The following is a 17622-nucleotide window of genomic DNA, read 5'->3' on the forward strand; positions in this document are numbered from 1 at the left end:
TCCCATTCACCGAACCGAATGTTGCGCAGCAGTAAGCTCTCTTCAAGGCGCCATCAACATGTGGCTGGGCAAACATGCTGCCAGCCCGAAGGTTTCCAGCCAATGGCACTAGCAACTATAATTAATTGACCGACTCGCCACAAATATTAACTCAACACTTGAAGCACTCGGGCTCCACATCCGCGTGGCTTGGTCAAGTGCAGTGGCAGCAGCAGCGCAAATAGCAACAGCAACAGCGGTAGCATCATGTTGACAGCCTGCCACATAAAGAACAAGCAAAACGAGTTCGGCAACATAAACAAAGAACAGCTGTTTCTGGGGGAGTCGAGTCGGCTTCTGGAGCAGGCTGGAGCTTTGTGAAGTGAAATCAAGCAGCATGCTGCCGCTGCCGCTGCTTGCCTCGTGCTTCGTCGTGGCCACCGTCGGTGTCGGAGTCGGTGTCGGCGTCGGGGGCAACACCAGCAACAGCGGCAGCAGCAACACCATCGGCAACAGCAGCAGCAACAGCAGCCCAAACAGGAAAATCCGTACGACGATGCCACACAGATATTCAGTTCAATCCGAAATTTTGTTTGAACCAGACGCGAAATATCTTCACGCTGCTTGGCCAAAAAATTGTGTTGGCAAGTGCGTAAAAATTGTTAAAAGCAAAAAGTGTTTAGCGCAAGAAGACAATAGACAAATAAAAAATATCTACAAACTCCAGAATCTATCTGGCAAAAAGGATAAGCACTCAGAGATTCTGAGAAGAAAGTTCCGTGTCAATAAGGCTAACAATCAGTTTGACAGCTCAATCAGGGCCACTCTCCGGCCATCGCGTGTGCATCTTTAGGATACTTACAAGACAAGAAAGCAGTCAAGCGTGGCAGGGGCAGTTACAGTTGCATTGGCCGCTGTGGCACCTCCAGCTCATCGAAGCCATTGAAGTCGAGTGAAATTTGTTCGTGCCAAATTTGCAAATCGAAGTGTAATTCCCAAGCCATTCTGTTGCCAAGCACTTGTTCAACACATTTTTGAACACGAAACTCAATTTCAATTTGAATTCGAACTGTAATTTCCATCTCCGTATCGAGTGCACTGGAACATATTCTCCACTGGAACTGGAGCTGCAATTGCAATTCATGCCACGGCAAGTAGTTTGAGTGAGTATCGCGTTGCGATTGCGCAATTACCAAGCGCCATGCCTTGCACTGAGTGTCGCTGTCTGTGACTGTGTCTCCCTCTTAGCTCTTAAGTATCCGTTCAATTTATATATTTGTTCGCATTTAGTTGACAGTGATTAATCTTAACATTTGAATGCAAAATCATGCTGGCACTAACACTAGCAGCAGCTTAGCAATTAATTTGCTCATATTGTATGTATTTTGGACTTCCATTCGGTGTCTCTGCTCTGTGCCTCTCAATTATGCATGGGGCATGCCACACATGTGAGACTGTGGCTGCCAAAGGATTGCATTGCGCATTCCGTTAATTGATATTTGCGTCACCACAAATAACCCTACATTATATACATTACAAATGAATTGAAAGACGTGGCACTTCGTTAGGGATTAAATGAATGCCTCAGCGTTGAGGCACTATTTGTTAAGTTTAATTAGATGCATTTCAATGAAATACGAGTATTCACCATAAATTCGAATCAAATTTAATTAAAATATTTGACACTAATGTTAGACGTTTGCTTAACTGCAAATATTAGACACATGACATGCCGCGCTAAGAGTTTAAGTAGACACAGCAAATATCAAATATCAAGGCAACTGGGCAAATAAACTTTATACTCGTAGAATAATATTAACACTTAAAATTCATGTCAAACACTAATGCTCAACATGATCTTTTACAAAACAGGCTGCCAGAAAGCGACAAAAAGGGCAGTAAAACCGCGCTATAATCATTCTTTATGGAGAATGTTTATTAATTATTAAAATAATCCCCAGCAAAATGTATGGAATTTAATAATATTTGGACAGAATTGATTACTGTTGAAATGTTTTTCTAATTTCTAATGTAAACCTACTGCCATAATATTTTACGACATTATTTTATTGTTATTTTATATCACGAAATATTTCACTTAATTATGGCCCATTTCTTTGTAGTATTTAGTATTATCTCCCCACAGTTTTGACCCAAAATTATTGTGGGCCTCTGTTAGAAACTGCTTTAAGACATTGCCTAGGTTTGTTCCACCATTTGGTAGGCTTTAAGTTCGAAAAGTAATTTCACTTAGGGTTCAATATTGATGCCAGACAGAACCACAGACCGAGCATGACAAAACTGATGTAAATGAATAAACTATCGCAAAGTTTCAGCGGCTGTTTTGTGGCTTAAAAATTAAGTTTAGTTGCGAATAGTTGTCAATTTGTACTGAAGTCGTGGTTACTTTTCCAGGGAAGATATGCCGCCCCAAAAGAGCACATTTCTGAATCCAAAATAGGGAACAGAACAGTGGCTTCCCAGTGGCTGGCAATTAATAGGAAAATTGCAGCCAAGAAAGTTGAACCACCGTACTTGCTAGAGGAGCAGCCCCACAACTTTTTCAGCATCATTTGTTGTTCTAGGAGTGGGAGTGCGGAAGTTGCCGAAAAAAGCAAAAAGCAATTCAAGCACAAAGCACACAGAGATTCAAGTAAATAGAAAAACTTTCCAAGCCCCCGGAAAAAAAATGCGTGCATTGAATGTCAGTCAAAAGTCGGTTATGAGCAGTCCGACCCCACCCACACACACACACTCCCCCCATAGAGAACCCGAGACGACCACAAGGACAACTTTGTCCCCGCCTCGAAGTCAATCTATCGTTCCACGACTCCGAATGTATCTTTGTGCGTGGTATGTGGTACGGGTATGTGGGTATGTGGGTCAGCGTGGTGCGGTGATTGTGATTGATCTGCGTTTAATGCCATTTTGTTGTTAGACGGAAGCGTAAAAATGGTCAGCCCTGAGCGATGATGTGGCACAAATCTCTGCCAGAGGGTTCGGCTGCCATCCGATACGCTCTACACATGCTCGACATATTTATGAAGTTGTTAGTTTGGCCGGCCAACTGCTGACATGCAACACGAGTGTGAATACTCCGGGCCAGCATATGCCAGCTCGTCCTCGCTTGGCCCGCGTATCCTTTTTTTCATATACATGTGCCCTGAGCCCTGGCTAATCATGTGGTTGTGTAAGGCCTTGATAGGCTTGAAAAATGCGCATAAATAAAGCAGGAATATGAGACACAATGTGGAAAAAATTCTTAGCATTGCCAGCCACAAAACAAATATCTCCACTTGCAGCCCATATGCAGCACTCCAGCACCATGTAGAACAGTTAGAAACATTAAGCGAAGCCAGCAGCCAGCAGCCAGAGTGGCAGATAGCCCAGATGTATGCAATGGAAGTGCCAGCCATATCACGTATGAATGCCTCCCATCCCTCGGCACATATTGGCACATTCTATAGACACACATGGAGAGACGTGCGTGTAAAATCGCAAATCACATTTGCAGCTCTGGTTTAGACGGCTCCCAGCGCCAGATTATTTCAATTTCCAGTTGCTGGCATTTTTGATGCATTGATTATGTTATTCTCAGCATCCGAAATGCTTTCACCGCCGGCTTTAGCAGCCACTTTTCATACGGCTTTAGCTTTAGTTTGGGCAGCCATGCGTGGATTGTTGAAATTTTCGGAATGGAATGGCCCAGATTCAATCCCTCACGTCCTTATCGGGGGATGCGTCTCCCCCCTAGGCTATTGTTTACCGATACAATTGAACTTCAAAGCTAATCGCTGGTCTACGTGTTTCGGGGCCATAAAAAAGGAGCGAGAAAACGGAGCTTCCACTTTGATTCGGCGACTTTTCAGAGGGTAACTTTACACTTGACGATTTTTACATGTCATTGGATCCGGTGCTTCGGGCAGGGATGGCACGAGTTGGAATGGGGATGGGTAGGGTCTAGCAATAACAGGAAGTAGTCGATTAAACGCCCACGTCACTTTCCCATGAGATACAGAATGAAAAATAGCTACACAGATATTCCATCTGTCCGTCGGTATATCATCGGCTTGTTTTTTCTCGTTTTTCGCATTTCCTGAGAATTTACTTTCGTATTTGTGTTTCGTAGTCCGCGTTGTTGCCTGCAACTTCCGCCCAATGTCGATCATCTCTAGTTGAATGTGCCGCTGATTTGTTGCCACTCCTAATGTGCCTAATTGAATCTTCGCCTCGACTTTCTTTCCCCGTACTTTAACGGCGCTTTCCTTTCTAGGACCTGGTCTGTGAATGAATGTAGCTAATTTATTTATTCAAGTTAAATCGTTTGAGAAATTGGGTCACAATGCTGAGGACTCGAAGTTGAGTTTGTCTCGGCTTGATAGGCAAATAATTTATATTCTCTTTAAAGCGTTCCGTTCCCATTCAGGACTTTTATGGGGAATTGTACATGCTCTCTTCTCATCGGTTGTTTCAGAAAACTAGGAAACAAGAACAGACAACAATTTACATAAACTTTTTTGGGACAACTGCAACGAGGGAAAAGTTTTTCCTGTTTATTGCTAATTGCTTTGTTAAACAGCGCTGTCTAAATGCGTATAAATTCCTCCCACAAAAAGGGGCAGCAATTATACCAACATTTTAAACAAAATAAAAACACAAATGCCAAACAATCAATATGACATTTTAAGCATATTTAGGCCGAGAAGAGTACAATAAAATCCTAATTTAACAATATATTTATTCACAAATTAATAATTTTCACAATTCACATCCAATTTGTTATTCCTTCAATTATTTGTCAACTTAATGTGGTTTTGTCTCGACTCAAGGGAAATGGAAAATGGCAATAGAAATGCTCCGAAAAACCACCGGGCAAACGCCTTAAAAACGAAGCAGAAAGAAAAGTTTCAAACACAATGAAAGGCACCGCAAATGTGTGGCTGCTGTGCCAGCTGTCAATGATTTGTTTCAACAATTTCGCCAGCCGAACGTCTCGTTAAATTCACATAAATATCGTGATTACCTGTAATATGCTGACTGTCCCCCAGCCCCTCTGTCTGGCCTGTCGGCCACAGGGATTCCTCTTGTTCATGGGTTTTCTGCTGCGTTTGCCATTTTTTTAATGATGTGTTGGCTCCGCTCCGGTGGCCACATCCTCATCAGCCCCAGCCCCAGTCCCAGTTCCAGTTAAAGGCTTTAATATAACAATTTACTTTTAATTTATGCGTTTGCACCAATCTCAGTGCTTAATTATCGAGGTGCCCTGGAGGGCAATAATCGTGGCTGACATTTCAGCGGGGATCTCGGAGATTTTATTGGCCATGCAATTATGCCAGAATCGCTGCGCCCGACATTTCAATAATTTTATATTGTTATTATTTCGCCATTTATAATATTAATATCATGTTGAGTCGGAGTGAAATTTTATTTAAATTTACTCTCCAAGGTGTCGAAAAAAGAAGCAAAATGACAGGGGCCAGCCACACATTAGTCATGTTAATCATACGCCATGTGCGACGCCCTCGCAATGGTCTCAACTGCACGTGGGTGTGCTTTCTCATTCGCTTTCCCTCTCATTCTCTCAGCTTATCTAGATGTGTGCGTGCGGGCTGTAAAGCACTTGGGTTGCACATTTGATATGCACTGCACATCGCTGCGTACACGTAATGTGGTAGGTAATGGTTTGTATAACAGATAAAGAACTAGACATAAAAACAAAGAACTGTTAGACCAATATTAAGATAGAAATTTTTGTCTAAAGGCCTGAAATTTATGGGGGAAAGGGACTGGGAATACAGGTAGAGGATAACTATCACATTAGATCAGCTAAATATTATTTGTGTTGGAGTCTCACATATTTCATTAGACTAATCCCAACACACTTTCCTTATAGCATATTCTTTTCGCTTGCCCGCATGCACCCAAAGACACAAATTCAAGTTTGAATGTCACATAAATCTCTGGGCCCTGGCTGGCTGGCCAAGGAGCACGCGCATATCCCCGGCACTTTATCGGTGTTGGCAACTGTCTAATTAGGTGGGGCCTCGGACAGGCCAAAACTGGGGAAGAGATAAGCGATAAGGGGCGACACATGTAAACAGGTTGGACAAATGGCAGCAAGGGGTTCGGGCCTACGACAACAATAGGAATGGCACGCATAAAACCCAAACAATTACAACAGCTGGCCCTAAAGATGATGCTAGTCTTTATACCCTTGCAGAGGGTAGTACGATTTTGTCCCGATTGGTGTCATAGAGGATAAATATTCCAAAGCAGCATCAACAGCGTTTCCTATCAGAATGTCCGTCTTTCTGTTGCCACAGGCTCATCATTTTCCAAGACTTGATGATCGATGTGTAAGGGTATCAAAAGCTACGGCCATCAACTTGTCTGTAATTTTCTGTTTTTGTTAGCCAAAGCGTGGGCGTTAGGTTTGGCCGGGTTCCCATCAAAAATGAAATGCAGCCAACGAACCATCGTAGCAGGCAAAAAATAGCAGGCTGCAGATGAAACAGCAAACTCAACGTGTTTCCCATTTTGTTCTAAAAAAATGTGGCTGCTATCTGAGGCCAGCAATTAGGCACATCACCATCAAAATCACCAGCTGGGCGATGGAATAGAACTGTGCCCGACAGCTGTCCAAATCACATTTGTTTACACCATCCATTGAAAATTTGTCATGTACATCAACACCCTTGGACGCACATATTATTTATGGCGGCGCCAGGAGTGGCCCCATGAAAGTGAAAAACCTTTCGGTACCCGATTTCTCACAGAAGTGCGACGAAAAGTATTTTCACACAAAACTGAAATCGACAGAAAATAAACTTTCTGTGCAAGTTATTCAAATGCAAAAACTTCTCTGCCATGTACTCGTACTCCCCCGCTGGTAAAGGGGGGAAGAAAAGTGCGAAAGCCATTGAGCCATTGCTGTGCTTTGGTGGCTTTAAGGACTCTTGGCCAAGAACTTGTGCAGCTGCTTGAATGAATAAGCTTTCATCACTGTTGTTAATCGATGGAAAAGATTGACAAGACGGTGACATGGAGTCATGAATAAATGCTGAAAGGATTTTATTAGTTTAAATTCATATTTCAGGCCAAAGTAGACCACTTCAAAGAAGTATTCTAAAACAAAAAACTTTGGCCTTGGAGCTATTTCTGGGAAACGAATTTCATTATTCCACAACCGTAATACACGTTTCCCTACTTCTCCACTTTGTGAGTCATTTATTTTTATAGTTTTATTATTCATCTTATCGTCTTCAGGATATGAATATGAAAAGTCAATAACAGAATTAATTTTACGAGTCAGATATTTTGATTTGATATGAAAATGGCGCTTGAACTCTGACAAGTTTATTAGATGGCCAAAGTTCGGCATTTATACGACTCTAATTACGTCTGCACTGGCTGCAGCACATGTGGCAGATGTGAATAATAGGAAAGACTCGACTGAAACAGCAGATGGTGCAGTTTGTCTGAAAACTTTTATGTTCTAGGCCAAATCTCCAAGTGGCTCATGAAGCCAAACATCCCAGAAGTCATGCACGTTTGTCGCTCAATTGTACTTGCCTCTGGCTGATTTTGTGTACGGACAAAGTGCTGCAATCAAAGGTGAGACGCTTTGCAACCGGGGACAGGCAGCCCAAATGCCTAAGCCGCACATGAAAGGAGTAAGGAGTCGGGACTATTTGCAGTCGTCGTCGCGAACGTGTCGGGAATCAGAATGAACACGGTGCTCGAGAGCAAGAAGTCGTCGCAATTATGCGGTACTGCTGGCACCTCTGACACCGCACCAGCCAGGTGCTCGCCACCTAATGAGAGAGGGGATTCCTTCTTTGGTGATTTGCCAAAATGGCATTTGCAGCATCTTGTCGGCACACCCCCTGCAGAGGTCGGCGTTTATTGATTTTATTCAGGCAGAAGAGAATCGAGACAAATTATTTTACACTCGAGCGATTTGTGATATGTCTGCGACTTGCCCAGACCGCCCACCTGCCTTCCCGTGATTGACAGCTCTTCCCAAAATCCCCAACGAAAACAACGACACGGCGCCAAAAAAAAAGACTCTCTGCTCGGGGTTGTCTTAAACTTTGGCGCCTTCTGATTTCAAGTTCATCCAATCCGTCAAATCCGAATTAAAATGCGTGTTTTGTTTCGCACCTCTCGGGGCGCTCCTATAATTACAGGCAGCAACACGCCACCGCCACAGCCACAGCCCCCGCCCGCACCCGCCTATGGCCAGTGGCCCACGTATGGCGCCTGATTAAAATCAGCGTTGGAGGAGGAGGAGATGTCAATCTCTATCTGGGTTCCTCCATGTCTGTGGCTCTTGCTCTGTCTCTGTTTCTGTTTCTGACTTATTTGCTCATCAGCCTGGGCGTCGGTAGCCCGCTTTGATTTCCTTTGGTGAATTTTCAACTGGTGTTTGAGTTGCTTCTTTGGCCATCCTGCCATTGCAAGTTGTAAGAGTATTTGCGTTGGAATTATACTTGCTTTTCATGGGCACTGCTCTCTGACTTTTGGTCACTTCCTGGCCGCAGCACTCGAGCTTCATTATTCAGCTTTTAATTAAATATTCTTACTCTAGGGCAGATCCCCCCAGCATTCGATTGATTTTGCGCGTGACTTTAATTGTTTGTACACCATGTACACCGCGAGGAGACAGATTTCCAGCTATCGCGCCGGTTCGTTGACCAGGACAGAGAAGACAGACGGGAGTAACGGTTGGATGAGACGACAGGAGAAAAGCCGCCGACAGCAGCTCCAGCAGTATTTTGATTAATTAACGAGCCACGGCCTTTGGGGGCAATAGGCATCGAAACATCCGAGCATCGGGCACTGCCACTGCCACTGCCACGGTACGCGCTCGCTGCTGGTAGTCGCAAGTGCTGCGTTAATGGTTATTTTCTAGCCAAAATGAGGGAACATTTCTTTATACGAAAACAATTTTTGCTGCAGAAACCAGTCATTATAATCAGGCTTCACTTTTAATCCACCTGCAGTACCTGCACAAGAGGATTTTCATGTGTAACACAACTATAACTTGCCATGAATGGTGATGTAGAACACTACAAGCTGAAAGAGATGAACCTTTATATATCTATAGGTATCAAGGCTTACGCAAAGGGACAAAGGTACCAGGTGGTAATAGGATATGTCTGGCTATTAAAATGAAAGCTATCAGTTTGCCTTTGCTTTGAAGATACATGCGCGTGTTTTTCGTTGTCAAATTTAAACGTGTATTTTTTATGTAATCTGTGTGGATGCTTTTTTTGGGTTAGATAGGATTATGTGATGATCCACAACTCAAAGAGGGTAAGCTAGAAAAGAAAGGTATTTGAAAAAATGTATTGTTGTTCTGTACTAACAAAGAATACATAATGGAATTTCAAGAGACCACAACCGTTTGGTTCTGATTCACTTATCTAGAATTCGAATTAGTTTTATTTCGGCGTTATTTTATTCATATTCTGCAATTCTTGATACCAATCTGTACACCATTTTAGCCACTTTCTATCAGCGACTGGGCACCACTGACGAAGCTTTCGAATTCGCTGGGGAGTTGCGTTTGTGGCAATTTCTATTTTCTGCATTTGTGTCTAATTAAGTTAAGTTCAAAATTGTGTGCAGCATAAATTATAGATACATCATACGAGTCTATCCAACTCTGAGGGTATGTATGTAGAGGTCTGACTGTCTGAATAGAGAGAGAGAGAGAGACCGAGCCGAGGGCTGCCTGCGGTGTGGTTGAGCGCCCGTGGCATTTGGTTTTCATTAGCCAGCCAGGAGAAGCCACCAGCATCGGCATCAGTAGGGAGCCAACTAAATGATTTACCCGTTGAATATTTTTGAATATTGAATGCGCTGAGGGTGGGTCCTCTATGGGCCAGCGAAGATGGACAGCTCTGCTGTATCCTGGAGTAGTGCTTAAGGGCATCGTGTAAATGAAAATTTATTATTACACTCACAACTCATTCGCCATGAGAAACAATTACTTGCAGTGCACACCGTGAATACGCATAAATAATAATAATTTCCCAGCAGAATGCTAGAGTTCTGGCGTTCTGGCTAACCCCCTCTTTGCCTCTCTTTCTGGCTAATTAACACTCTCCATCCACTTGGCCGATTATTTTCCGCCAGCCTCAGCACGTTTTCCGGGGCCGGGGATGAAAGCGGCATAATTTATTTATAATTGACTTAATAGACTTAACCTACCCCCCAAGCGGAACCTCGGAATTCATTTCGAGTAATTTATGACTCTGTTTTTATTTGCACCTCTCGGTGGCCATCGCTGGAAGACAAATAATTCAATAAAACAGCTTAACCGCTTAACCGGCGCCTCGCGCCATCTCCTTTCTGCAAGAAATTCTTTGAGTATCAATTTTCATGAGCCTGTCAGTCAAATTCTATGGCCAAATATCAATCAGCTGTGCTTACGTGTGCTTACATATTAGACAAAGTTGACAGACAGACACATAGGTAGACGGGGTTAAAAGTATTTATAAATAATTGTACAAATTCATAATAAATGAGAATGTTTTGTTCTGTTGCCGGGGACGTTGTACAAATATAGAAGAATACGTCAAAAGTCGCCCACTCAGAAGTGAGAGCTTGCCTGCCCACACTCACACAAAAACACACATAAGGTATCAAGGCAACATGTCGTATACGCAATTTTCGTAACTTTTTTCCTTTGTTTGTTTGTTGGGCAAAAGAAGAATCATGTCTATGGCTTTGGCTTTAGCTGAAGCTCACCTCCAGCGCGTGTACGTCAAGTTTTCCCTTCTGTTCCATTCATAATGTCTGGCCGGCCGATAAGAAAGTCGAACTTTAAACTTGTCATGGACCGGAGACCGAGGACTTAATCTCGTGTGGCAAACGTCTTGCCGGCATTTTTGCCCAGCACACGCATTCGTAAATGTTTGTCTAACTTTTGCACAAATGTTTAACATTCTGGCGGGTGTACACTGTACAGGCAGAAAGGTTGAAGGAGCAGCAGCTGACATTCCCTCACCGATGTCTGGCGGCGTCTTCATTGTTTCGCAAACTGTTTTACAGGTGCTACAAATTTGAATATAAATACACAAGCAGCAAGCGAGCATGCTGTGTGTAATAATAAAATAAAATGCCATTCAATGGCACAGCCTTCGTCGTCGTCGTCGTCGTCGTCGTCGTTGCCACCTCCTTGAAACGACGAGTCGGCCTTTTTGGCTTAGCCAACGGGGACCATTCCTGGGCGCCTCACTAGCCATCTCCCAGAATGTTCAACTTTTCAATTTGCTCGGCTCGTCTATTTACAATTTAACAAAATAGAACAAAACCATGCCCCGAAAACGAAATGAAGAGACGAGGAACACTTTCAGACACCTAAACGAGGTTGCATATCCAGTTACGGCCACCATTTGGAATTTTCGTGTATTTTTGTTTCTTTGGGTCCGCTTTCTAGAGCAACGTGCGACTCTGTCTGGCGTTTAGATTTAAATTTACTGGCTACTTTAGACGGGGGCTCTTGAGTGGATTTGTAGAGACAGTTTACAGTGTCTGATCTGATCCGAAAATGGTTTTCAAATTGTCAATTAGTCTGGTGCACACACAATCAAAGTATCAGATGTGGCAGACGAATGCAGGCGTAATTAAAATATATCCCGTATGAGCAGACAGCAATATCTTCAGTGGCTGTGCCAGCGCTCCTGTTCCAGCTCTCTACCATTCCCATTCCCAGTTGGCTTACTCACAGGCAATTATCCTTTATGTGGCCAGCACGTGTCACGCTCCATAAAACTGAAATGAAATACTAAACTTTGGTCGTTATGACGCTGATTGCCATGAACTGCAATTGCATACAGGGAATCGGGGCTGCGTGCATTGTCCGGTCCATAAACATAACGCAAAGAAGGAGCAGGATCGGAGTGGACTGGACAGAGTGACCCAATAAACTTTGTGCCATCCTCTGCCATGCCATATTTTTTGCAGTGAAATCAATTTTTCATTTTGAGGCAACATGGTGACGCCACTTGCCTCTTCTTGCCTCGCCTCCTCCAGCTCGCTTTCTCTCCGTGCAATATGTGCTCGACAATTGTCACAGAGCACATTAAAAGTGACTCCGGAGCAGACAGCGTAATGGTTTATATAATGCTTTTCCACCCAAAGAGAGAAGGAACAACAGAAAAACATAAATATGCAGCAAGTGGCATTGTGGAAGAACAAAAGCCAGCTGCTTTCGACTTTTATGACTCATACGCAACGTTGCACAAAGTTTCCCAAAACGATATGCAGCCAACAAAGAGAACCACTTTTGCCAAGTCGGTTGCCGAGATTTCCCATTTACTGATGGCACTCAGCTCCGAGGGATCTTAATCTGCATCTGAAGCTTTAAGGATGCTCCTTTGTCAGCTTGAAGCTCAACTGCCGATCGGCGTGGTGTGGGATAGACGCAATCCTCTTGTCAACGCTCCAGCAATTTCACAATCAAACTCAATGCCGCTCGAAGGTTTTAGCGCCAATTGTGACAACGACTATGCCAAAATGCCACTGGCAGTGGCTCGAGTCAATTCCGCTGCCAAGAAAAGTGTTGTTTTGTTTGTCAGCTTACTCAAAATATGTCAATCAAATTTCACTCAATGCCAGAAGCCAGAATAAGTATTGCGACCTGGAGAAAGGTGTTCTAGACTTATTTTTAGTCTATTTTGCATGCAAATTAAATGCGCATTAACAGCAGCCTAAAACTTTAATACCAAAATCTACTTATGCAAAGCCCAAAGGGCTTCATTCGCCAGCCAAAATACTTGAAAGCTCTTTGGGCCATTTCCATATGTAAATATCGAAAATGAAGAACTAAGCCCCGGGCATTTGCCAGAGGCCATCGACAAGTTTCTGCTGAGCTCAATTCTTTGTCTTCTAAACTCTTTTACAAATTGTTCTTTTACAGACAATTTATGTAAGTTTCATTAGTTGCTGGGGAAATATTTCCTAACAACATATTTTGTTGTAGAACAAAGTTGAAATTTTTTGTGATGATTTACTGCAACTGGTACTCGGCGTTTTGTTGTCCCCTTACCTGATGGAAATCAAATTTGGATTTTGTTTATTTTATTTTTATAAATTTCATGAATATGAAAGCGTGTTTTCCAATCGAAATGAAAGTAAACAAACTTTTTATATGGAAAAATGTAATAACTAAAGCGTTATAGAAAAATGAACATTCAAACAGATAATCTGTTTATTTGATAAAATGAATCGACCATTTGTAAAGGTAAATAAAGTAAAAAAAATATTTTCCTACCAAAATCTTTTTTAATAGTTAAAAAAAAGTGTATGCACATTTAAGAAAAATAATCAACTTTAAAGCTAAGAGAATTTTGTATAGAAAGATAAAATCGCTCGATTGATTCTACAAGTCAATAACAGCATAGCCTTCCTCTATGCGTTTCCAGACTCCGATTAAAATTAGAATACCCTCCGTTGAGCTATAATGATAAATACACAAAATAAATCCAAGTGGCAACATGTGGTGCTTCTCAATCCACCTGCTTCCTGCCGCTTGCCCCACAAAGCTGCTGTGGGTGACCAAATTGAATGTGTCAGAAAAGAAAGCGGGGCACCCAGACGGCACTCTCCTCTCTGCTGGTGTGCGTGCGAGCGCGCGTGTGTGGTTTCGGTATAAATCATGGCCAAAATAGTGGCGTGCTGGCATTAGTGAACAAAATACCTGGCTGAAGTCAACAAAAGTTTTGACATTTTAAACACAATTTATTTGAGAATTTAGGACACGTCTTTGTGGCCTCCCGCCAAGTTGTGTTTAATCAATTTAAAGTTGCAGTCAAAGAGCAGAACGGCCACAGATGGATGCCAGACAGAGGCACATATGCATGCATAAATTTCCAAGTGAGGCAAGGTTCAAGGTTTAGCAGTAATCCTTTGTTCCGAGCTGTATCTCGGGCTGAAACGTGACAGCCCCATTTGGGGTTAAAAGGTCTATTGTTGGCAGCTAATTGTTGAAATTCATGAAAGGAGACGGAGATGGAGATGTTGTCCGTGTGTCCAGAGGGGTCAAGTCGCGTGCGTGGGTGACTAATTCAATTAGGGACACGTTTATGAGAGTATTTGACAAGCGCGCGGTGTCATAAATTATTCCAAATCACTGAATGCTCCCATTGGTTGGGGTCTTAGGTTCAAGGAAGCCCTAATAATTGCTATCGGAAATATTCTCTTAGGTTCCACCCACATGCGATAACAAACTCGAAAAATAGCAGCAGCTTTTGGCCCATTATGTATATCGCAACCACCCCACTACAAAAGTCACACGCGGCGTATGGGCGATATTAATAACAGCCCAACAACCCGGTGCTCGGCAACACCTGGGGGTCCCCGTAAAACGAGTACATACAGAAAAGCCATGTTAACTGAAGCAAATGTTTTTGTATTCTGCCGGGAGAGTACTTAAAGCATTTATTACACAGCTTTTCATTCGGGATTTATGGGTTTTTAAGCATTCACACAGCACAGTACAGCACGCCGATTAAGCCATACTTTAAATACTCTCTTAATTTCTCTCATTTTCCCAGGCGGATGGCAAACACCGCTCGAGCCTAGAGCTGAGACAGTATCTACGGCCGCGATATGCTGCACCTGAGGCTATTCGATAGCTCCCTCTACTACACGCTGGCCTCCGCCTCAGAGCCCGCCCCGGCAGGAGCGTCGCAGTCCGAGTCCGAGTCCGGGTCCGAGTGGGAGCAGGCGGCGGGCAATGACAGCCAGCTAGCGCTGACAGGTGGGGCCGGGTCGCCGCCCGCCCTCGGCAGCGCAGTTAATCTGACATTTTTTACACCTGCAATATCACACGTGATGCTGGCGCCATCAACAACCACAACAACAGCGACAGTGTCGGCTACAATAGTCCAGACGACAGCGGCGCCAGGCCACGACTTAGATGCGATGTCGGAGGCGATCCACAATGCGACAGCGGGCCACTCGGGCGAATTGGACAATTTAAATTCGTTCTACTTTTATGAGGTGAGTAAGAGAAAGGAATGAATATGGAAATTTATATCCCCACTAATATATTTATCGAAATCATGCTAGCCAGCCAATGCCAATGCCAAACGCAGACCCAGACCCAGCTGTACGCTTCGATTTCAATTTGAATTCTAATATTTGCACACCAGAGCCACCAAAGAGCTTTTGCTTTGTCTGTGGAGTGGGTGGTAACTGGAGCTGCAGATGAAACACAATTTAAACAAAAGGGGAAGCTGAATATTGTGTACTGTTACCATAGATACCCTTGCAGAATGATAGTTTGATTTTGGTCAAATATGGTGGGGCTAAAGGGGAATCTGAAGGGATAAGAAATAAAGAAGATTTCTACACCAATCAAGGGCAACTAAAGATTGTAAAGGAGCTTAAATTTAATCAGATATTGAAGAGAAATATACTAAAACAAAACTGCACTTAAAACTGATGGGAATAATTATAATTATACCCTCTGAAAGTGTAAAGGTCTACTCTTACCAAGCCCGAAAACGAACGCCTTTGCGACAAAGTACAGAAAGGATTTTCTTCTAAATTCGCTCTTTGCCAAAAATTTAACAAAAGATGAAGCTCCGCAAATAAGAAAAAGATTGAGCTAAGGGTCTTGGAGTCGCAGCTGCCAGCGCCTTGTTGCCTGTTGAAACAAATTTCAATTTGGTGCAATTTCCCCATCCCAAGAATGAGAAATGCGATGCTGGAGCGGCGGCGGCGGCGGCGAAAGGCCAACTTCATTCCAGGCAGCCAGGCGGCAGCGACAAACAATAAAAAGGCAAATGTCATTTGCCAGCTGCAAATTAAGAAAAATTCAAGAGGGAAAAAGTTTTCGTGGCAGGGATGGAGGGAGTCATTTGCATGCCGGGCACAGGGAGCACATTCCTTATCAATGGGGGGCAATCAATCAAGGGCCAGGGCGGATCGTGACAACAACTTCGATTAAACTAAACTTCCGTTCGGTTTTGCTTGGAGCGTGGAGAGGCTGCGATAAAAATGTAATGAAATTTCCATACGCCCCGTCGTATAAATCACACCATTGTTGGGACGGAAGTAGCCCCTTCAACGGGACCAATCTCCAGCCGAACCAAACCAAACCAAACCAAACCAAACCAAACCAGTCCGATCCGATCCGACAAACCTCGAGACCCTCGACACCACCACCCACAAATCCTGGAGCCGTGTGAGCCAAGTTTAAGCGGGCCAATCACTCAAAGTACGTGCGTGCGTATGTGGATGCTATAAATTTGGGTTTATTTAAATGAGTCGCCTGCGAGGACCGCAAAAAGGGAGCAACTTTTTCCACTGTCGTATTTAGGAGCCACGGCAACATATGGCATTTGGGCTGACAAAGAGCAGTGTCAAGGGTTACTGTCTGTCTGTCTGTCTGTCTGCCCCTTTGACGAAACTTGCAATAATCTGTGGCAACAGCGGTTAGATGGGCAAATAAACGAGTGTCAACTGGCTAGGGCTTAGGGATATGATGTATGCATAGTTTTCCCTGAAATTCCATACAGGCGCATTCAAAAAATGATAGCCCATGCCCTGCCACAATCAATTTAAGCTTGTTTTGGAAAGACCTAAGCCAACTGAACAAAAAATGGGGCTTCTCATAAAGTTTTCCGAAACTGCTGGCTTAAAATTTCACAATTTCAATCAGTACATTCCTGAAATCTAACGAATCGACAATTTTTTAAAGAAATTGAACCGATTTTATTTCTATTTGCGCGGCAGTAAAGAGTTGCAAAATTTAAAAAAATATAAATATGTGTCTGATAGAACCTCCAACAGCGTGTATATTTTCCATGATAATCTGTCACACAGAGAACTGAAAACAGAAAACAGAAAGTGAAAAATAAAAGATAAAAGCATTGGCACAAAAAGGTCCCTGAACCTGAGCTGGCAGTATTTTCTGTAATACTCGTACCGTGTGTGTACTGGCCCCAGGCATAACAACTGGTGCAAAAGGGGTCTGCTATGATTTGAAATTTAAATAGCTTAGTTAAGGATTTTGTCTGACCAGCGGTCATCCTTGTCAGCCTGTTGCCGAACCGTGATGCTGCTGTGATTGCGTTTCATCTGCTCAAATCCTTTGTGAACACAAATAAATCATACAGAAGTTGCTTACTGCCGCATACATGCTGATATTGATGTCTCACCTTAAAGATAATAAACATCCAGATAGGGTCCCCGTCTCCCCAGCCTGGCTTAGCAGTAAGCTGGCCCCGAGCTAATGCCTCTGACACAGATATGCCAATTACAACTGGACTGGGACTGGAAGGTTAGCCAATGTCAAAATGCTGACCAGGGCCAACAGTGCAGTGTTGCTGTTCAATAAACGAGAACGGGGGATCTGCGAGCGTTATCCCCATCGACATTGCCCCGCAACCGAATGAAGCCAAACTGGACCCGGCCACAATTTTCCCGACTTGAATCGATTGCCGGGCCAACAGCCAACAGCCAAGAGCGAACAGCCACCAGCCAGCAGGAGAAGGAATCAAACAAAATGCTCCATTTTATGTTTGTTTGTTAGCTCGAGGAAACCAAGGCATGCGAGTATTATGCAGCCGGACATGCTCTCAGAGAGCCATTGTTTGTGATTTGATGGGAATTCATTCAGAA

At 43.5% G+C, this 17622-nt stretch overlaps 1 protein-coding gene across 1 annotated transcript in view; it reads left to right on the forward strand.

Moving 5' to 3' along the window:
• The window catches only part of CCAP-R (Crustacean cardioactive peptide receptor), a 36989-nt gene continuing 19367 nt past the window's right edge, over positions 1-17622 (forward strand). Inside the window, exons 1-2 of the mRNA XM_002137626.3 lie at positions 1-1142; positions 14547-14994. Of these exons, the coding sequence (XP_002137662.2) occupies positions 14602-14994 (393 nt within the window). The 5' untranslated portion in view covers positions 1-1142; positions 14547-14601. The remainder of the gene's footprint in view (positions 1143-14546; positions 14995-17622) is intronic.

Source organism: Drosophila pseudoobscura, chromosome 2 (genome assembly GCF_009870125.1).
Source record: "Drosophila pseudoobscura strain MV-25-SWS-2005 chromosome 2, UCI_Dpse_MV25, whole genome shotgun sequence".
Classification (NCBI taxonomy): domain Eukaryota; kingdom Metazoa; phylum Arthropoda; class Insecta; order Diptera; family Drosophilidae; genus Drosophila; species Drosophila pseudoobscura.